Source organism: Podarcis liolepis, assembly GCF_965112155.1.
Source record: "Podarcis liolepis genome assembly, chromosome: 13".
NCBI lineage: Eukaryota > Metazoa > Chordata > Lepidosauria > Squamata > Lacertidae > Podarcis > Podarcis liolepis.
The window spans coordinates 18,713,124-18,735,187 of NC_139573.1; the positions used below are offsets into that span (position 1 = coordinate 18,713,124).

The 22,064-nt window shown below is 48.3% G+C and overlaps 1 protein-coding gene and 1 long non-coding RNA gene across 4 annotated transcripts; one reads left to right on the forward strand and one right to left on the reverse strand.

Moving 5' to 3' along the window:
* Positions 1–3,898: 3,898 nt before the first annotated feature.
* Positions 3,899–22,002, reverse strand: RASIP1 (Ras interacting protein 1). Of its 3 annotated transcripts, none has more exons than XM_083472974.1 (12): positions 21,919–22,002; positions 17,344–17,496; positions 14,775–15,355; positions 13,451–13,812; positions 11,298–11,945; positions 10,757–10,794; positions 9,232–9,383; positions 8,329–8,444; positions 7,982–8,225; positions 6,881–7,056; positions 5,310–5,457; positions 3,899–4,492 (listed from the first exon to the last, which is right to left on the reverse strand). In XM_083472974.1, the coding sequence occupies exons 2-12, from the start codon at positions 17,475–17,477 to the stop codon at positions 4,293–4,295; spliced, it is 2,799 nt and encodes a 932-aa protein (XP_083329100.1). In that variant the 5' UTR covers positions 17,478–17,496; positions 21,919–22,002; the 3' UTR covers positions 3,899–4,292. The 3 variants fall into 3 exon arrangements, with proteins under 3 accessions (XP_083329100.1, XP_083329101.1, XP_083329099.1); XM_083472975.1 differs by lacking the exon at positions 21,919–22,002 and adding an exon at positions 20,131–21,573 and having other exon boundaries at positions 7,982–8,222; XM_083472973.1 differs by lacking the exon at positions 21,919–22,002 and adding an exon at positions 20,131–21,573.
* Positions 16,253–21,633, forward strand: LOC310692293. Its single transcript, XR_014518713.1, has 3 exons — positions 16,253–17,087; positions 17,648–19,930; positions 21,573–21,633. It is a non-coding gene; the product is annotated as an uncharacterized lncRNA (long non-coding RNA).
* Positions 22,003–22,064: the final 62 nt, after the last annotated feature.

Consider the following 22,064-nt stretch of genomic DNA (forward strand, 5'->3'; position numbering starts at 1 on the left):
ACGCGCTGCTGGCTCAGCAAGGACCACCCCCCTCCGCCATCCTCCCCGTCTTCGTCCTCCGCCCCCTTCTCCCCACAGATCGCCACCGTCCCGCCTCCTTATGCTGGCCAGGAGAGCCTCCAGGCTGCCCAGCAGATCTTGCTATTGGGGACATCCATGAGTCCTGGCAGCGTCCCTTGCGAGCACCGAGGGTTGGTACTTGGTAGTGGACCCCCCCCCCGACTTCTTCAAGGAACCCAGGTGTCCTAGCGCCCCCGTCCCGCCGCACGCTCCCCTTTTATTTACTTATTAATTAATGCATACAATTTAGATTTCGCCTTTTATTCCAGGGAGCTCAAGGTAGAATACAGCCCCCCTCATTTGATCCCCACACATACAACCCTGTGAGGCAGGTTTAGGTTGAGAGGCAGTGACTGGCCCAAGGTCACCCCACCTGGTGAACTTCGTGGCCGAGTGGGGATTTGAGCCGGTGGTCTCCCAGGTCCTAGTCTGACACTCTGACCACTACACCTCACTGGCTCTCATCCCTAAGCACCATCGCCCGCCCACCATTTTTTCTCTTTCTCAAGGAACTCAGGAGAGCTTTCCACACAACACCCCTGGGTGTCATCTCACAGTCACTACGTCTTTTCCAAGAAAGTCAGGAGTTCCCAGGAAACACATCTGCTGCTGAGGTTGGAATCCTCATGCGCTGGGTGGGGGGTGCATAGCTCTTTGGGCCTCTGCCTGGTCCATGGGACTTTCCCTAGACCATCCCCACTCCCTTGGTCTCAACCCCTCACTGCCCCTCCAATGCATCCTCCATAGCTGCTTTCACCTGGCTGCAATGTATCCTGGAACATTTCACCCTGCAAAAATAAATAAATGCTGGGCATTGTAGTTTTATCCCTTGCAGAGTTAATTCCCACCAACCCTTAACACACTACAGTGCCCAGAATTCTTTGTGGGAGGGGATGTGCGTTGAATGTGCTTTCAAGGTAATAGTGTGCACACAGCCATAAGTCATGTTGCTTGCCCAGATGAAGGCGCAGTATGTGGGTGGGTGCATAGAAACCTCTGACTTTCTAAGGGGGAATCATCCCTGTTGTAGAAAGCTTGCTCTAGCCCATCTTTGTCTTTGGCTCCACCTGGAATGAGAAGGTGGCTTGCACATGATTTTCCAAGGGATCCAGGAATCCTGACTTCTCCACATATCCTTAGCACAAGCATAGGGATTTTAGAAAAAGGTTTGCTTGGGATACCAAGTCAGATTAATGTGAAAGATTAGAAGTTTGGATGGCTTCCATACACACCATAAATGACTTCTCCCAAAAGAATAATGGCCACTGTGGTTCGTTCACAGTATTGGGAATTGTAGCTCGGGGGGGGGAGAGAACTATGGTTCCCAGGATTTTTTCAGGGTGGGGAGCCATTTGCTTTAAATGTGCTTTAGATGTATGGATGACTTTTTTGCTGACAGATAATCTGGCAGTGTACGGCCTAACCTTTTAATTATAGCAGTTGTGTGCTCAACACCGGAAAGGCATCTGGAGGCATCTGCATAAGCCATCTGCGCTGCAGTGAGGGGTGTATACTTTGCACATGCACAGAGGCCGTCACTCCCTCCAACAGCAAACTCAGTGTTCCCAGGCAAAGTTAAATGGAGCTGAAACAGGGACACAGAGAAATAAGAGTGACAGTTGGAAAAGAGAAGCTGAAAACCAAGCAAGGAGGAAGGTGGGTGAATTGTCTTGCTTGAGACCCTAGCAGCTTCTGCAGGAAGGCATGGCTGGACAGAAACTCTTGGTGCATGTGCGGATACAGTGAATTTTTTTTGTGGGAGGTCCCACTTTTCTCTTTTTAAAGTTTCTCCAGAGGGTTCCAGACCTGAGCCCTCCTGGCTCTGAAAATAACCCCCTGGTTCTGTTTACAGGACAGGGAGCTGCCTTGCTGGAAACAGAATTGACCTTCCTGCGCAATTCCTCCAGGTAGCCCTAAATGCAAACTGGGCAGACCTCTGTGTCGCTGCGCAGAGACTGGCGATCGAAACAGGGGTCCTCTCACCACTGAGCCCGGCACTGCAAAAGACCCAGAGTGACTGAGGTGGGAGCTCGCTGGGTCCCCTTTGCCCTTTCCCTGCGGCTGCTGTCGGGCCACAGAGAGCGTTTCTTCACACAACAGGTGTCACCTGTTGCCAGCCATCAGGGGCCCGCGCTGGATTTCACTGACGCGGCGGATCAGGTTCTGACCAGGGTATTTAAAGTCAGACATGCTCCCTGTCCTGCCCCCCTTCTTTGAGCCCTGCCCCTTGGCACCACCCTTGGGCCCACCTTCCTCTGGAGCCCAACCAGCTCTGGAGTTGGAGCGAAAGGTCATGCGTGTGTGCATGTGCGCGCGCACACACACCAAGGGGAAAATGTGCAGATGTGTGCCCAAACTTCACTGTGGTTGGTATGTACAGGATGGGACGAGCATATGGGGGGGGGGTGAATGATCAACACTGACCCCTCCTGGTTTTATGTGGAAAAGGACACCCTCATGGGGAATGCAAAAGCACAGAGCTGGGAAAGTGAGTGAAGCAGACAGAGGGGACAGCGGGGTATTGTGGCATACATGCACCCGTGTGCAAAAGGGAGAAATAAAAAAGTGTGTTTGCTATAATAGATTTCTACAGGACACATAGCCATATGTCTCAGAAAACATTTTGTATGAGCGTACGTTCAAATATCCAAGTGAAAAGGCATGCAGATAATGAAGAGCACAAGCCCTGGCCCAGTTCTTTCTTCCTCCCTGTGCATTTTAATGAGAAACCTGGTGATTTACAGCCTTAGGTGCCCTTCAGGGCAACATAGGTGTATTCTTCCCCTTCTGGTGTCTGTAGGGCCATATGAATGACTCCTGCAAGCTGGAAATAGCAAGGAAGCGGATTTTGGCTGGATATTGGAGGCGCCTGGGAAGAGCTGTTTATCAGTGGTGCTGGCTGCCTCAGATGGCGGTGGGCTCTTCTTCAGCTGAAACAGAGACTGGGTGGCTGTTCCTGTGAAGGGTTCCTTGGTTACATCATTCCTGGTGGATTGTGCATTAAGCAAAGATGATCTCTAAGAACCCTTGCAGCCCTTTCAGGATTTTATGCGTATCACATTCTGAGCGATACCCTCCAACCTCCCCAAGGACCGGGCTGAATGTGTGCGCCAGTCTCCCAGTATTGCTGCATTTGGCAGTCGGACAGTACAGGGAAAGGGGCCTCATGATTCAGAGCTGAAATACCCTATGTATGTCTGCGGAATTGGCTGCTCTTTCCCTTGCCCTTCTCTCCACACCGGCCACTGCCGCGTCTCAGGTGAATGGCTCTGGATTCTTACACCTTGGCTGTGATATCCTCGGATCACTCCAAAACCAGACCCTGGTACGATTCCTTTGCTGGGAGCTGCATATGGTGTGGGTGGCTGGCTGGGTGGATGGGGTGAGCTCATAGGTCTTTCCCAGGCTCAGATTTCAGAGATTAATTCCAGGAGCAGCCGTGGACCTGACGCCACCGACAAAGATAGCACTTGTGGCCTGGGACAATGGGAAAGAGGCACGTCCCAAAGACAGCGAGGCCTGTGTGGAGAAGACACCAAAGAACATCTCTTCTCCCACTCTCTACAACCTAGTGTTTCACATGCAGACACACACACACACACACACACACACAATTAAAACCAAACAAATATATGCCTACAAAGAGTCCTGTAACCAAGACACTCTCCTCCTTGCACTCCTAATATCCTCCCGTCCTGCAACAGTGTGCAACTCCCCATTTATGCGTGTTCAAGGCACATGTGACTGTGCATACGTCCATTGTCTCCCGAGACAGATGGATGTCAACTGGATTTTTTTTAATGGGAGCTTCCCATCACATCAAAATATCTGTCCAATGTTTTTGTCACAAGTTAATAATTTTATTGCATTGGAGGAAAAAGCACTACATAGCTTTTGCTATAAACAATATATGCTTTTCACGGGGCCGTAAAGTAACAGCGAAGTTTGGGTCAGGGAGAAGCTTTGATCTCTCAGAGAAGTTTCCGGGCTTCTGGTCCTTGAGATCAGTGTCTGCCGCCAGGTTCCGGCAGTGGGTACGAGGCTGCAACTGAAAGCCTGAGATGTCACAATGACCTTTGACCTTCAGGACAATCCTGTATTCAGACAAGCAATAACTGGTTCGGATGATTCCACCCTTCCGAAATCAGTTTGGGGTTTCCGTCTGTCCACTGGCAAGGGTTTCCAGGGGTTCAGGAGCCATTTGATGATTGGGGTGGTGTGTGCCCTGCTTCTCATTGGCTGGGATCCAGCCCGTACACTGCCCTTTGGTTGGCTGGAAGAGATTCGCGCTCCAGCTCCCAGAGGAAACGTCGCAGGCGTGTGAGTTGGCGATGGAGGGTGTCGTCTGACACAGGCTCTGAGAGGCGCAAGCGGAAACCGTCACATGGAAGGATCAGGGGCGGGTGGTCTGTGAAACTCTCAAATATGTCACCTGTGGGAAGACAAGGCATTTCTAAAACAACAGGTGTGCTCAAGCTGCTCTCAAGGCTGCTGCAACCAGAGGATTAGCTGGAAATTTCAGTGCCCTGCGTAGATTTAAAAATGTGAGGCCCACCCTGTCTGTCTCACACCCGTCTCCCCGCTCCCAGCTGCTCCCTGGGCAACTGCATGGATCACACCCTCTCGATAAGAGGTAGGGACAGAAATTGCTGCAGTTTGTGTGACCGTTTGTGGCCAGGTGTGGAAATCAGGCAAGCAAATGCAAGAAGCATTTGTTGTTCTTGTCTTTTTAGTCCGCAGATGATACGTAATTAATGACGTGCCCCCTTCCCCCCGGGCTTTCTGGTGTTTCCTTTGCACTGAAATGGTGTGGAATTGTATATTAATTATGTCATTAAAATTAAGGACATTAAATTTGGCCATAGCAGACAGAGATGAAAAACACATTTTTTTGGCAGAAGCTGAACTGCAGCAAAAACAAAACAGTGCTGATTGTCACAGATACCAGTCCAAACAAAAATAGCACTGCCTTCATACATTCCTGGTAAGAGACTATAGGAGAAACTGCTAATAACATGAGATGTGAAATGCTTTCACATTCCAATTTCCACATTTTGAGGGCAGAGAGAGGGATAGCAGGGGATGGGCATTTGGTGTAGGATGTGGCAGGTCCCCAACATGGAGTTAATGCAATGATGAGGAAAGCTTCACTTGCTGAATTTCTGCCTGATGAGGGCACAGAAATCCTGCCAGAGGTGGTGAGAGCTGAGCCCTGTGTGGGTCAAAAACAAAGCATCTCCTTGACTTACTGTGTGCAATCTCATCTCTTTCCTTTTCAGGTGGGCTCCAGCATTCAGGAGACACTCGCCCAGGTCCCAACTGGTAATTTGTGAGCACGTGATGGAGCTGAGCCGGGGTCAGTGCCGGATAGTCATTTCTCAGGCGAGACCAGGATGTCTGTGTGCAGCAGGGAAAAGAGAGGTTAGCAATAAACCCTGGAAGAAAAAGACCCCTGAAACACCCATTCTTCCTTAGTGGCTGCCATGACTGGCTAGCTCTTTCTCTATGCCAACCGCAGAATTTGCCTTAATAGGGGCAGAAACTAGACTTGATAAATCATGTGATAATTGACATATTAAAAGAATAACATTTCCTTATGAATGAAAAAATAGCCCTGAAAGAAAAAACAAACTTCCTTTGTATAGCCTTGCTGCATAGCAGACACCATCTTAGGAGAGGCATGCCTTCTTATTGGGGGGGGGGGGAAGGAGCAGGGGGTTTTTCAGCCGGAACTTCCCAGAACTCAGTTCTGCACCTCTCAGGTGGGCACCATAGACATTCTAAGAGAAAGAGGGAGGTGTTCATGGTGAGTTCTGGCACCTTTTTGTCTAGAAAAACAGCACTGGGCAGGAGGATGCCTATTCTAAGATAGCAGCTGCCACCTGCAGTTTTGACAAGCAAACACATTTTTTAGAAAAATTAAGATGCTGACTGCTTAACGAGAAAAGCCTTCCCTTTCTCAGTCAAGAGATTTTAATTAAATTGAGCAGTTTATTGGCAAAATGCTTTCCAAGTGTTAGCAGGAAGATAAAGAAAGGCCACTTCATTAACACTATGCCTAGCTATAAGGCACAGCCTTTCATCCTATAGCTTTTACCCCTGTGTCAGTGGTAAACCAACTCAATCCCAGACTGGAGTTTGCCCCAAGCAGATACAGGGTAGGAAGGCGCTAACAGAACCAATGAATCCAGATCGGCTCATACAAACATGAATACTATTCTGCAACAAGATATGTGGGATTCTGCAACTTGCATATTTTATGCAAATTAGTATATTTGCATGTTGTTAAGGTTGGGTTTTTAACATGAAGTATTTGACCTCTGTCAGATATAAGGAGGCATCAGCAGCTGGGCTGGCAACATAGCCAACACATTTGTACATATGTCATGCTTCTGAGATGACTGCATCTATTTCCATAGGGACTAGAATTTTTTTTTAAAGGGGAACTGAGAACCTCAAGGTACTGTTTTCTGAGCCCAACAGGAAAACCTGCACTGGTGTGGACTTGCAGAAACCTGCACCTGTGTCCATTAAATCAGGCCTCCTTATTCCTACACAAAGCAAGGAGGGTGGGTGCTTCAATATGTTGTTCATTTTTAATAGTCTCTCCAGCACTCTTATCTTAAAGAAACAGACCATAAAAGAGGAAAGGGGGAGAAATGAAGCTTCCCTCCTCTGCGCCTTCAACCACCTGTCCCAGGTATCCCAGATAAAAACGGTGACACCTAGTATTAGTGGTATGTGTGTGTGTGATTCTGATGCCCAAGAGTTGAGCCGCTGCCACCCTAACCCTCAAGCCCCAAGAAGGGGGAACCATCACCTGAAGCAAGCTGGTTTTGGGCACACACAGTAAGTTGGCTGTGGTGCTGAGCTTGCGGAAGAATTCAGTTGCAATGTCCCCCAGGCCCACCCCTTGTAGCCAGTCCAGCACCAGGTCCAGGTTGGTTCGGATCTGCACCGCCTTGGCCCACTGGAATAAGGACTGGTGGGAACTGCCTGGAAAAAGGGGAAAGCATGTTAAGAACATAGAGCCTGGGTGATCTTCCACCTTCCTTGGTAAACCGTCTTGGGATCCCCCCTGCCCACCCCCCTCTGTTCTGCAAATGCTGAATGAGGGAGCCACCGCCCCAAGCCAGCCTGCTTGTTTCCTGTCCTGCTTGGGGGCAGCCCTGAACTCTGGGACAGGCAGGAAACAGCCTGTTTCCACCAGAGACCAGGACAGAAAATAGGAGGAAACAGGAGAGGGAGGGGGGAGGGTTGTGAGGGGATTTGTTCTTCTCACTAGTCAGGGGCAATGAAGAGAGGCTTCAGGCATTCTCCCTGGGCATTTTTGCAATATGAATAGTGAAACCACTCCTGTTTGGAATGCTCACTCAAAAAAAGAAAAAGAAATAAGAGAGCTGTCTCTCCTACTTCTTTTGCTTTCTCAAAATGCAACTTACAAGTGATTTATGCCTCACTGTGAAAACATTCTCAGATCTAGCATGTATTATAACTCACTGCCTTGATCCCCACACACCCTGTGTCTCACTGGATCGCTCTTGCTTCTCAGAAGAACCAGGAGTCCTAGTCTGTCTCACACTATCACTATTATTCCATCTGGCTCCTCCACACACTCAAGAATCGCTTTCATACAACCTGTTTCACAGTGCATTCATCCTGATCTATGTGCAGGGATGCTGTGAGACAACGTGAGGCTAGGCGGCATTAAGGCACAAGATGAGTCTGCTGGACCCGTCTAGTCCAGCATCCTTTTCTCACAGTGGCCAACCAGATGCCCGTAGTAAACCCACAAGCATGACTCGTGCAAATGGGAGCGATGGGAGGGCATCCTCTAGCGCCCTGCTCATTCACAAAATGGGCTATTGAGCCTTTCTTCTAGTTCCCACCCTGAGAAGCAAGGAGCTCATTCTAGGCTCACCTCTCTCCATGAGAGTGTTAAACAGCGAGGCGTTGGAGAAGAAAAAGAGATATCCAAAGGTCTGCGAGACAAGGTCAGGGTGCAGGTCACAGTCACGGGTCAACTCAAGCGTGGCCTGGTAGATGGCAAGGGTCCCCTGGATTCCTTCTGGCATGCTGCTGAGCTCCGGCACGTGGGACAGGTCAGCTGTGGCCGTGAAGGGGTTACTGTCTAGCAAGGCAGGAAGAGCCGAGTAGAGAGTCTGCTGGGTGAGGAAAGGGATGAGAAACACAGGCTACTACAAAGGGTGGGTGGGAAGAGAAGAGAAGGGGAGGGGGGGCTTTATCGTCAAGAGTTTGCTCACCCACCTTAGTGAGGTAGTACACAGACTGCTGAAATGTGGACATGATGACTTCGTCCAAGACCGCCATTGCCTCATCACAGGTCTCCAGGTCACTGGAGAGCAATGCATTGTGGGAAGCTCCTGCAGAGATGGGGGAAGAGAGCGAATCTCAGGGTGTAGCTACATCACAGGAAAGCAAACTGGTTGCCCACTCATTTGCACTCCAATGGGAACTGTAGCGCTGTAGTGCATATTTACTGCAGCTTTCTCAGCATCCTCCTCAAACTGTAATTCCCAGGATTCTCTGGGGGAGGCCTTGGTAAACTGGCATAATGCCTTATTCATCTGGTAACAGTTGTGTGTAGAGTGTCTTGAGAGTTCTGTGATATGCCCCTCACATAAGGCTCCACCACAAAGCTTATGCAGAGGTTGGGTTATGTCCTGTCTTTATTGAGCATTTGTTTTGATTGGTTTGTGGGGAGATTTTGTGACAATGAGCATCCATCCTGATTTGTTTGTGGGGTGTTTCCACATGTTCCCAGTGATTATTTGTTCCTCCTGATACTTTTTAATGCATTTCCCTGTCACTTTAATAACTGTGAAAAATTTGTTCAATGTGCATTCCTTATGCTAGCACGACAAGAGTGCTTCAGTCTATCTGAACTGGATTTTCTGTTATGTGCTTGAATCTCTCCTGTAAAATACTGACCGTCTGGAGGCACCCACAGAAACCATAAGTGCCCTTGCTATTTGAACCCTTACCCTTTCTGGAAAACCCGAACAGTTCTCAGGCATCAAGTTCTGACCCTCAGGGTCTTCCTTTATCTGTCTCTTCTTGGCCCTCTGTTCTGATGTATGTCCTAGAGAACCAACAGCTACCCTTCCGCTCTCCTCTGACCCCAGGGAATGTTCAGGATTCTTGGCTCACCCTCCAAGTCCAGGTCCTTCTCAATGTCCAGGACTCTTTTCTGCACGAGGCTGAGCAGCTCCATCGCGTTGGCCATCCAGAGCATCAGGGGGCGCAAGTCAGCAGCCACTTCCTCGATGCTGAGATTTCCCAGTTCTCCTTTGTCCTGCTGGCTACAGGGATCAGACAGCGCAAGGGGGATTAGCGCACTGCCGAATGACAGGAGGGTGCTCTCACCTGCTGCCCAGAGGCAGCTGACTCTTGGCTGGGGCATTAAAACAACAGCTGGGCTGACTACTTGGAATTCAATCCATTCCACAAATTTTCAGAGTTCACACTGAGTTCAGGATTTCTTGACATATGTGAACTTTGCTTCCAAGGGACTTAGGTCTTCATTACTTGTGGATTTGCCTTCCACATTTGCAATGTCGCTATTGTGCTGGCTATATTATCAAGGAGGACTTATCTATGGACCTTTCTGGATGCATGACAGTTGTTACTCATTTCTGCAATGAGTACAAATTGCCTTCCCACAACTGAACTACCGCAATGGAGATGTTGCATTTTCACAGTACCCTTGACTGAACTATCTTTTTTGCATCACAGAAAATGCAGTTTGTCCCCAATTATACTGTGCTTCTTCCTCTCCAGAAGTGGAGCATACATGTGCCGTTTGTTTGTTTTAATGGTGAAAATAGTACTGATATTCTCCTCCAGAAAATCTGCCTCTTCCTGCCACCCCATATCAGTTATGCCCCCTCCTCCATCAAGTTATCATGCTATTGATTTTGAAATGGTATTTGCAGAAAGATCTATCACACAAAGGCCAAAATTAAAGTCTTTGCATAGAAGTGGATGGAAGGAGCTGACACATGCAAATATATTGGGAGGTAATAATAATAATAATAATAATAATAATAATAATAATAATAATAATTTATTTATACCCGGCCCATCTGGCTGAGTTTCCCCAGCCACTCTGGGCGGCTTCCAATCAAGTGTTAAAAAGAATACAGCATTAAATATTAAAAACTTCCCTAAACAGGGAAGTAACAGGTAGTAACTTATACAAGAGTGGGAAGTGTTAAAGCTGCAGAAGGCTGGAAGGAACTTCAGTTGCTAGTCACCTAACTGATATTTGTCTCTTTATGTCAAAAGTACGGTAACTTATTTGCTAGACCACTACATCAAATAAAGCGGAGCAAACTGAAGCTTAGAAAAGTCTGTAGCTCCCTCGGGGACAGACTTTGAAAATGCCCATTGTGCTGTTTGCTGTAGAGGCATAACTCTACCCCTGCACCTTTATGGTGAAAGCCCCAAGTTCCTGGCATCAACCCCAACCCCATTTAATACCAGAATGTGTCCATGAGGACTGCATTCAGACGTGGCAACTTCAAGAATTCATCCTAGGAAACAATTTAACAGTTTGATAAAAACTAGGATAAACTGCTTAGATGCTAAGTATAGCACCTCCCAAACATCTTGCGAAATGCGGAACAGCACCTTCCGGAAGCCAAATATGAGACATACTTTAGCTCTTACTTACTTTTCCGGCTGTCTATCTCCAATCTCTTTTATCTTCTCCTGAGAAGAAGGATATGAAAAAATAAAATGAATTATGGAGATTTGGAACCCAACACAGAGTAGCCTCGAGCCCTTTCCATGCCTGAAAGCCAAAGGGAAAGAAATCCATGGAAAACAGGTACTGAAGGAACTGATGGGGAAAATCTATTTCCTTTCATTACATTTACAACTTCCTCTTAGGAACTCAGTGTTTCCTACATGCTCTCTTATACCAGCTCCAGTTCTGCTTAGCTAGAACTAAATTAGTTGCCTTCAGGGAGAGCTTAAGGGCCAGAAGGATCCATGTTTTTACCTATAACCATAAGAACCAGCTTCTCGCTGCCACCGAAATGCTCCAAATGCTGGATTCCTTCCATGCCATGCCTGAATATCAACTCCATCTTAAAAGCTACATACACAGACCTACATATAGGGCTTCAGAACTGGATATGGAGGTGGAGGGAATACAAGGGAAGGACATCAAAGTGACGCAAAGGTCATGAACCGAACTGCGAGTCACTTACCCAAACAGCCTCCTTGACCAGCTGAGCGATTCTGGCTATCAACCTGGGGAGGTGTCCTGGTTCCAGCTCCCGGGCGGCGTGTTCCAGGCAGAGCCCAAAGAGGAAGGCAGGGCCCAACCTGCAGTTTGGCGCCTCCTGCAGCCTCACAATCTCAGCCAAGAGGGCCTCCTGCTCCTGGGGCCGGTAGCGCAGCTGAGGTTCTCGGCTCTTGAGGTAGGCCCGGAAAGCTTCCTGCCGCTCCTGCAGGGAACGGCCGCAGGCCTGGCACGCCAAGGCCCCCACCAGCCCTGGGGACACCCAGGCCTTGGGCAGCCAGGCTGGAGGCGCAGCTGCAGCTCGCGGGTCCTTGTACATGAAGAGGAAGTGCTGCCCCATTCCCAGCAAGTCTCCAGGAGCCAGCTCCACCTGGCGATGGAGTGGGGCGCCGTTGTGGGTTATCAACGCTCCCCGGAAGGGCCGCACCATGGCTGAGCCCCGGGGCTGGCTGGGGTCTGCGGGGGGCACCGAAGACACAACACAGCAGTGGCGCGGGAGGATGTCTGGGGCGCTCAGGAACGTGTCCACATAGTTGGATTGGTCCGGAGCCGGGCAGCGCTCAGGGCGGCCAAAAATGTGTCGGCGGCGTGTCATCACGTGGATTACAAACTCCTGTTGGTGAAAGAGAGAGAAGGGAATAGAGCAACACAGGAAGAAAAGATCAGCCGCAGCGGTTGCCATTCCTGCTAGTGGCCCTGAGCTACCCTGAGCGCATGTGTTGGGCCAGTGGGGCACTTGGTCGAAACATTGGCCTTTTAGGCCTGGGGTGGGAAACCTTTTCAGTCCCTTCCTTAAAGGTGGGCCCACACCAGTGGTGAGTGGAGCCAGAGGCAAAAGGGATGGAGCAACAGATGTAACAGAAACAAATAAAGATGAGGCTTTGGAGAGGTAAGAGATCCTCTGGGTGCTCAAATAGTCACAGGTCAGCTGTAGTGTGGCTGATGCAACAACTAAAAGTTCCACCGTGGGCTCATTCACACTTCTTTTTAAACACAGGTCTGGGATTTCCAGGTCTGTGCCTAAGCAGGTTTTATTTTGCCGCACAGCTTTCCCCAGAATAACCTGCGTTTTACCACTGAATCTGCAGAAATCCCAGTTCTGTGCCTAGAAACTCAGCACAAAAGGAAGTGTGGATGAGCCCTAAGTCATCACAACAGAGGTTTTTATACTGGTGGCTCAACTGTGGATCACTAGGAAGAAGAAGGCAGCCCACCCACCCACCCCCACGTAAATGTACGGGAAATCTTGCTCCTTTCTTCTAAGAGGTTGCCTGAACTAAGCTTGAAGAAATTCAGTGGATCATCTTAACTTCACTCAGGCTTGGGTTACACCTATTTGCCTTTTCCTGTGGCCTGACACTGAAGTGTCCTGCTTGGGTCATTCATTCCTGTTTGCTCCACAGGCCTCCAGGTGGACACATCTGTTAATTTCAGTTTATCCCAGTTTCTTTTCTTTCTTTCTTTTTGCATTCTTAAGTTCAGCTCTACACATTTCTGCAATAGTTTGTGGTTTTTTAAAAAAAAAACCTTCACAAAAATTGTCAACATTTGAGTGCACGTTTCTCCTTATATGCACAGTTTCCATACGCAATTTCCTGTGAGATACACAATTTCACCAGAATTTTTGTCAAATATAATGCATTTTTATTTTTATTCATTTATTACTAATACACACTTTTTTAATACTTTCTTTATAGACACATGCTTGGACACATTATTTGGCTAAAGGACTGCATCACAAAATTCAGACAAGTTCAAATTTTGAAGGACAGCTGTGTTTCAGTTTACATGTGGTTTCAGAAAGTGTGAATCTGTTAAGTCTGCATTCAGATCCAAAGTGGATTGAATTTCTCCCTTACCCCTAAGCAGATCCCTCTTTATTTAATTCTGCTCTCTTTTCCTGACAACATGGGATAACAGAGAGGGCAAGAGTGGCTGACAGGGGTGGGGGTGAGGGCAACCAACCTTCCTTCAGCAGAAGTTTCTAGTATTTTCCAACTCTATGTTGACGTGGAACCTGAAGGACCCTGAACCCCACAGTCACTCAGCTTCATCAAAACCATAGAGTTGGAAAAGACTAGAACTGCCCCAATCTTCCAAGCAGGAAAGTGGACCTACCTGCTTTTCATTGTAGCCCAACAACTGTAGGAAATAGGGGTGCTCTGTTGGTGGTTGTATGAGGCACTGGGAGAGCTGCTCCAAGTTGGCCACATCCATGGCCTCTGCTTCAGATGCTGGAGGAGTCGATGTGCCCTCGGCCCCCTCTGCTGCCTTCAGTCGTGACTCCTCAGCCGCTTCCTGTGGTTCCCCAACCGCCATGCTCAGCACTCCTTTGCGGTCCCTGCGGCGTTTTGTGCTGAGATTCATCTCGCTGATGCTGCGACGGAGGGAAAGGTTGTCCGCCCTCTCTTTGGGGGCCACATGGCCTCCTGAGGCGGCCCGAGAACGGCGAGATTGCTGCCGACGGGCCTGGGAGATACCTAGAAGAGGCAGGGAGAGAAGGCAGACAGACAAATCTAATCTATGTGAACAGCCATGCAAAATAAAAGCAATACCCTTACCTATGTTGGTTTCTGTTTCCCTCACTGAGCAGCTGCTGGTAGTCACAGGACTGTGTTTTCATTCCACAGTCAAGATAACAACCTAACCTATATATTTTGAAAATTCTCCCAAGTTGGGGGCCCATGGAAGGGAAGGAGTACTGGGAAATATCCAAGCAGTTTGGGGAGGAAATAATTTTGTCACACTTCCCCTTTGATATCTTTGTATACAAGGGGTTGGAATTCTGTCTCCCATTCAATTAGTTAAGGACTTTTGCTCCATTTACATGTATGGAATGTGTGAAAGGGGACCACATTAGTCTGTAGCCCCTGGAATTCGGTTTCCCCTTGCAGCTGCCTGTGTGCCCGCATTCCAATATAAAGAAAATTGTTCTTGTAAAAAATGTAATGTGTGAGTACTTAGGAATCCAATGTATGCAATGTATGTTTGTTTATTGGAAAATCATAAATAAAACTTAAAGAGAGAGAGAGCACTGCTACTTAGCCCCCAGTATCTGGTACTCAGAGAGGTATACTGCCCTTGAATATACTTGCAGCTCTCAGCACTAATGGCCATTAATCAATCTTTCCTCCATGCATTGGCCTCAACCTTTTTAGAAGCCAACTAAACTAAAGACCATCGCCACCATATTGTGGCAAAACAAATTCCACAATGAAATTGATTAGCCTCTTTGCAGCAGCAAAGCTTTTTGATCTCTTCCTGACAAATCATAAGTTCTAGAAACCTAACTGGATGGTAAATGAAATGAACGAAAGCCAAGCTTCTAAAGAACTTGAAAACACCATGAAACCCTAGAGCAGAACTGAGACCTAGGACCCAGAAGAGCATCTATTGACAGTTCCCTGGAAGCCTCACCCACTACCAACAACCCCGCACATACCAGACCCATCGCCATCTTCGCCTTCTGCCATCCTCTCCACATCACATCGTCGGCGGATCTCAAAACGACGTGTGCAGCCGGTCTTGGGTTTCCACACATCCTGCAGCACGAGCGGGCGTTCAGAATCGCCTACTGCACGGAGATACTGGGCCTGCCAGGAGCCATCTGTGCCATGAATGTTGCCAACCACATCGCACAAGACATACGCATCTTCGGCATTGGCCTGCGCCACGCCATAGCGCTCAAGCGCTTCCTGCACCAGCTGCCGGGCAGTGGAGCGTACTGTGGCCAGCACACTCTTGTAGTTGGCACCTGTGGAGATGTCGCCTCCGTAGATTTTCAGGATCCCTGGCACTTCTCCCTGCGAGGGGGGCTCAACTCGATCTTCGGGCAGTGGATCAATGAGATCAGCCAGTTTCTTCTCACTGGCCCAGCGACCTCTTCCTCCGCTGGTGGGCACGCCAGTCCCACCCCGCTGGAAGAGGGCTGAAATCCTCTTATGTCGACTGGCCTTATTCTTGGTGGCCGGGCGCATCTCCACAGGCTCACTTCCACGGCTGGCTGTATCCGAGGATGTCGATCTGTGAGGAGGATAGACAGACTCAAAGAGACAGCAAGGGTGGCACCACAATGACAGGGTGATGCAGTGGCCAAGCTGCTGGGTTCAGAGGTGGGAGATGTACCATAACAAACTTGCTCTGCCTCAAAGCTTGTTGGGCAAGTCATAAGAATATAAGAAGAGCCTGCTGGATCAAGCTGTAGCAGGAACCCCCCCCCCCAATCATTCAGTTTGTACAAACTTCACACACACTCACACACTACATACGCTACGCTTCTGTTATAAATTCATAGAAAATCAACCATACATCGGATTTGCACTGTTCCACTTTTATTTTACTCCATGAAGGAAGGACTACAAAATGGGGAAAGTTTGATACAGGGCAGCCATAATCCCTTCAGCATACCAGCACATCTACAGGAGCCCTGCCCAGTTGCTATTCCAACCCTGATGGTCCTAGACAGAAGACCATCAAGATCACAAAGAACTTGCATATGGGAGTGGATTCAGCACAGACTGGAACAAAGGACAATAATCAGCTCTTCCCTCTGGGGGCAGGAAACTGCAAACTCCCCTCTGTCACCTGGAAAGTACTCATGGGGAGGGGGAAAGGGGGAACCAGCCAGGTGACAGGACACTCAGGTTACCACCACAACTCCTCCCTCAACCCCTCCTTTCTGTGATGTATGCATGATGTTTCTGGGGGTGGGCTTGATCTACAGGATGGGAATTTCAAAAGTCTTTATAAGACCTTGCACACCATTTTTCTGTGTCTTTCCTCTCTCCTGCAAGTGAGGGAAGCACCCTGTTGCAACAGTTCTGGTTGCTGGTGCCCACCAGCAGCTGAAATTCCTGGAAGTGTGATCACTGCTGCTGCCAGGATCAGGAAATGACTAGTGCCAAAACAAAGGTGAAGGGGGACAGTTTAGCAATACTTAGGGTTGCCATATTTCAAAAAGTTTAATTCCTGACACCTGCAAACTTGTTGAGCTTTTTTTTAAGAAACCCACCAAAATTGATTTTAAGCTTTTTGAGCTATTTCCACTCCTGCCATACATACGATTCGGCAAAATTCCCCCGACGGCACTTTTACACCTGAAAACCAGGACATGTCGGGAATTTTCCTGATGTAAGGCAAGCCTAGCAATACTTTTCTTCACTTCTGAGTAAAAAAGTTATGAGAAGTTCTTGTTCAATTCTGATTGCAAATTAGTTTTTGTCTGTTTTGCTCATTTTACCCCAAGCCCTGGAGAATGTTCGTTCATTGCAGTCCCCATTTCATTAGCACAGATCACACATTTGTGTTCTGCTGTGTGCTTTGCCTCCTAAAATATTCCATACGATTTCTGAATGGATTAACTTTGAATTAATTCCCCACCCCCCTGTAATGTAGCCCTGGCACCCCACCCCATAGTGGTGGTTCAGAGCACATGATGCTTCCCTGAATGCTGCATAACCAGGCAAAGGCTACAGTGCATGTACACAGCTTTGTCTGAGGTGACAGCCAGTGGTAGCATGGAATGCACAGCTGCTAATTGCCAATTACTGCTAGGGATTGCAATTATGCAAATAGATGTGAGAACTGGATTGGTGTGATGTCAGAAAGACATGGAAGTCCACATACACAGACCACCCTGCTATAGTTTTCTTCTCTGTAATTCCTGAGAGGTGATTTGTCATGGATGGACCAGTCCCAGGGCTGTGAATCTTCTTAACAGTTGCACTATTTCATGGTGCCTCTTTTGCCTGAATGAGTGTTTTAGGCAGACCGACAAGCAACAGAACGGCCTATGTACTAACAGTGAACTCATTCTCCGAGTACCTATTCATATGTAGCCAAAATGGCACCATCCATGTTGGAGGAGGAGGCATCAGCAGGCTTGTGGAATCTTTAAGGTTTGCAAAAATACAAAGAAATCTTAACTGAATAAACCCTAAAGAGAGGGGGACAGGGACAAAACAACAAGGTCCATTATCAGTTTAGCTGGGCCCCACAAGGCAGTCACTTACTTGACAGACCCCACACTAGGCCACCTGCGTCCCAGCTTGGCAAAATGTTTCTTTGGGGAGTTGATCCAAAGGCCAACAGGAAAGTGAAGCTTCCCAAAGCGGGGGCTCCCGTCTTTCCGCTCATCCGAGAACATGGTCACAGGGACCTAGAGTCTTTGACAGGTGAATATGCGGGTGGGGGTGGGGGTGGGAGAGAAAGGCATAAGATAAACAGACCTGTGCATTCTGTCCATCTACAACATTTGTCACAAGAAACATCTGAATATTTCAGCTTTAATTGATTGTATTTTCTTTAAAAACACAGAGACAACCCCAAACAGCATGCTTCTTCTAGGCTTTATTTCCAAGTGCCCTGTATCTGGGGAGAGGAAAACAAAATTTCTATGCACCACCACTGAGCCAAAGGAGGAGATGACAGCATGGCCCACCAGAGATCTGCAATATGGAATTTCAACTGGCCAGAGCAGATCACATGATAAGGTCCAACACCTATAAAAGTTTCCAGTCAGGTTGGTTCTTTGGTTTGAGCAACAAGCTTGGCGGTGTCCTGTGCCACAGACTTCCTCTTTCTCTACCTTTCTCTTACCTGGCCACACCAAGCCTTGTTTTGACTTGGTCCCTGGATATCATTAAGGCCTGCCAGGCCATATTGTAGAATCCTAGAATTGTAGAGTTGGAAGGGACCACAAGCGTCATCTAGTCCAACCCCCTGAAACGCAGGAATGTTTTGCCCAATGTTGGGCGCAAACCCAAAACCCTGGGATTAAAAGTCTCATGCTCTCCATTTTTGAGGAGAGAGAGCCTAAGGGGACAGGGAAAAGTTTTAGAGCAGCCAAAATTTAAACACGGTTAGCCTAAAATTATATAAGGGTGGAATCTGACCCCTGGCCAATGGAACCTTGGGGCCAGGGGTGTAGGAAGGGGGGCAGTGGGGGTGGACCGCCCTGGGTGCCCTCACTGAGGAGGGTGACATTCGGCGCGCCACCTGCCCGTGATTCCCAAGCCTACCCCGAGCCATCAGGGTAAGCGGGAAGCTGTACCGCTTTCCCCCATTCCCCCTTCATTTTGACAGCTTGGGGGAGGCTTGGGAGTCACAGGCGGCACACCAAATTTCTGCCATGGGTGGCTTGCTCCACCCCGGCTGCAGGGCACACACACTGCTCTGGGCACCAGAGTGGCTATCCCACGCCTGGGAGAGCACCCTCCTTGCCACGCCCCCCTCGGGAGCGCACCCACCCCGGGCAGTGCAGGCATATGCTCCGCCGCTGCTTGGGGCCACTGCCACATTAACAGCCCTGTAGTTCATGTCAGCTGAGGCAGAAGGTGGGGAGCAGGCAAGCAGAGAGGACCTTGCTTCCCAAAGAAGGCAGAGAGCTTTAAAAGCTATTTTTGCATTGAGTTTTCCCAGTATAAAAAGAGGTTTTAAGATTTCCACCTTGCTTGCATTTAATTTGTGGGATTTCAGCTAGTGGCCTTCAACTGTATATGCTTGAAATCGTGCAAGTTAAATGCACTTAAGATGCAATCATACTGTATAATTTTCTTTTCTTTTAACGTTATGCTTTTTATTGGCTGTTGTCTCATGGCACTGTAAGATGCTGTGAATATAACAGACAGAAGAAGCAAACTAATGAATAAAATCTATATACTGTATTTAAGTATGTGTATATTTGCACAGACAGCACCCAGCTTAGCCCTGATGTCTGAGAAACCTTTCCCCTCCCTGTGGCTTTATTTTTTTTGTCCTTGCACTCCTCTTTCATGCCAGGCACTCTCCTTGCCTAAACCCTATAGAGAGATCTAGATTAATTTCCCAGAGAACACACACTGCTCACTTTGCTTCATGGGGAGAGCTGCCTGGTGGAGTTCAAACCCAGATCAAAGTGGCAGCAGAGGCACCAGGCCTGTACTTCCACCCTGACCATGACGGGTGAGTCAGAGGCCCTGAATCAAACAGTTACGTCAACAGGAAAAGCAGAAAAAATGAGCTGAGGGGTTAGGATAGCTTGAAGCCACACCTCACAAAGGTACCCCCTGAGCTACTGGGTTGTTGGAAGATGGGACACAATGAAGGAAAGCAATAAACACATCAGCCCATAGCCCATTCCCACCCTACCTCCTGCTTCTCCATCATAATCAGTAGGTTCCTCCCCAAAATACTTAGTACTAATTCTTTAACTCTTTAGAAATCTGACTTCTTTCCGTCTCCCCATAAGAAAACCCATGAGTTCTGGCTCTCATCACCTCTAACTGTAACCAAGGAAAACACAAACCCTTCTTTGGTGCCTGAGGGAGAAAACCTAAATGGTGTTCTACTCCTCCAGTCCCACCCCATCTATCCAACAAATAATCCAACATCTGCTGCTTTATAAAGGTACATCTGAATCTGCCCCTCCAATCAGAATGCTTCACCCTGCCTAAGGTTAGGGCCGGAGCAGACTGTAAACTTGCACACCTCGCAGAGAACCAAAGCATCTTAAGTTCTGTGTCCTTTCTCCACACTATCAGGAGCTTTCTAGAGGCAGAAAGAAAGAGAAGGCAGGAAGGCCTGAAAATTTTATATTCTGAAATAGAATCTATCAAGCAGGTAAATCAGAAGCAAGGAGCCAGGAGTCCTGGGTTCCCTGAGAGGAAGTTTTGGGCATAAGAAGGCCAAAGACAGATCTCTTTGGGTTCTCTTTGCATGAGATTCAATGGGCAGAGGAGGAAATGGGTTCAGCACACATTTCCCCACCTGTTTAATGTCCCTCCCCAGTTTTTAATTCTGTATCTTTGCCGCATGTTTACCTGTTCCACAGAGTGTCCCCAGGTGCTGCAGTCTCCCACTGTCACCCACTCTCACGCATCCAGCAGGCCAGGCTGCATCTTCCACTGGGGTATGGTGGCCACTCTCAGCTCTGGCGTTCCTGAGTGTGCTGTGTGTGACTTAAGTCCAGCGATGACTGCGCACGGATTTCCCGTGCCTCTGGTCATTCACACACAGGAGGTGGGGCAGGAAAGAGAGGTGGGGGGGCAGGAAACTGACTGGGAAGCAGGGCCTCTCCCAAGAACTGGGGAGGGCGCAGGAGCAGGGAGTGGGGCAGACAGGCTAATAAGACATCTGAACTAGCAGGAGCAGGAAGCCCCAGGCAGTTAAACAGAGGTGGGGAGGGGATAGATTTAGAAAATCAGAAGTTGGGGTGTGCGGTTTTTGACATTTGATGGCTTTGCTGTCATCCAGCAATGAGGCCTACAGGCAGAATTATTTGGCCTTGAGGGAAGCTATGTGAAAAGCCTGCATAGTCTGGCTCCTCAGAGCTGGTTGTATTCCTCCACTACCATGTGCAGGATTCAGTTTTGTGGCATGCTGCTAAGGTTGCCAACATTTTAACCAGCCACTGTAGTTGTGCCTATGCTATGAAGATATGTGCAGATTGGCAAGATTCTCAAAGCGATTTACAAAAACTGTAAAACTGAATGCAATAAATGCAATAGTAAAGATCAAAATAGGGCAGATACCTTGGGGAACAGTCTTAGGGACAGCCTAGTGAAGCCTTCCCTAACCTGCTGCCTTCCAGATGTTTTGAACTACTACTACCATGATGGCTAGTGTGTATAGGAGTTGGGAAGGCCCTCCCTACGTTGTTGGACTCAGATTTCCATCAGGCCCAGCCAACATGGCCAAAGAACAGGTATTATAGGAGTCATAGAAATCAGGAGCCATATGCTCCACTTAGATCCCCACCATTCAGGAACAGCAAAAGCAATTGCAATTGCAAGCTAAGGAAAAACAGTGTGTTGTCTGCACTCGGTCTGTATGCATGCTATCATAGGCGTGTGAATGTTGTGGGCAGTATTCTTGGCTCAGATATGGCATATGGGTGGGAGAATTTGGCACAGTATTTGGCAGGGGCCGGGGCATGAGTGCTGCCAACCCTCTGGACGCTGCATGTGCATAAATATATTTCCCACACCTGTTTCCTTAGTCATTATTCTGGGCGGAGATTTGCTTCCCCTTTGCCACACTCCCCTTCATATGCACTTTCGCCCACCCGCTTCGGCTGTTTTACAGGGTGTGTGTAGCTTTCCCCCGACCCCAATCATTTTTTTCAGCTGGGACTTGGGGTGTGTGCTTGCACAGTACATGAGCCTACATTTCCCCTACACCCTTTTCCCTGGCCCTGTAGGCTTGGTGTGGGCAAGGGAGTGGGTGTTTATGACCTGACTTCACACCTTTCATTTGTTTCCAGTGTATGTTGGGTGTGCCTTTCATATGTGCTCGCAGGACCTTGGCTTTGGGCAAATTGCTGATCTAGGTAATCTTTGAGTCACTCTGAGCAACATGATATTGCGATTCTTCAAGCCTCTTGTGTCCCACATGGTCAGATGACAAGAAGTACTGACCAGTTTTCTCATATTCTTCTTCTTCTTTAAAAGACACAGCAGTGGGTGGGTGGGTGGAATTCAGACCATGACCATGTCACTGGAGGGGGATTTAATCCTAATACTTTCTTACTAGATCTGCTCCCCACCCACCAAATTAAAAGCACCTCCATCTCCCTGAAGCTGTTGTTTGACCTGTTAGGGAAAACTTACCTGTACATATTTAAATGAAAAGTAAATGTACCAATTTTCTGTGGCTTTTATGTTCAGAGTTCACAGAGGGAGATGACTGCAGAAACGCTCAAGAGTTTCAAAAGCCACCTCAGGATAATGGAAAAGGTCTAAACAATATTGGATGG

Coding starts and splice junctions, on each gene's coding strand:
- RASIP1 (XM_083472974.1), bottom strand. CDS start 17,477: ATGTTCTCGGATGAGCGGAAAGACGGGAGCCCCCGCTTTGGGAAGCTT. Junction 13,813..14,774: donor CGAAGATGGCGATGGGTCTG/GTATGTGCGGGG, acceptor TGCCTCTTCTAG/GTATCTCCCAGGCCCGTCGG. Junction 7,057..7,981: donor TAACACTCTCATGGAGAGAG/GTGAGCCTAGAA, acceptor CCCTTTTTCCAG/GCAGTTCCCACCAGTCCTTA.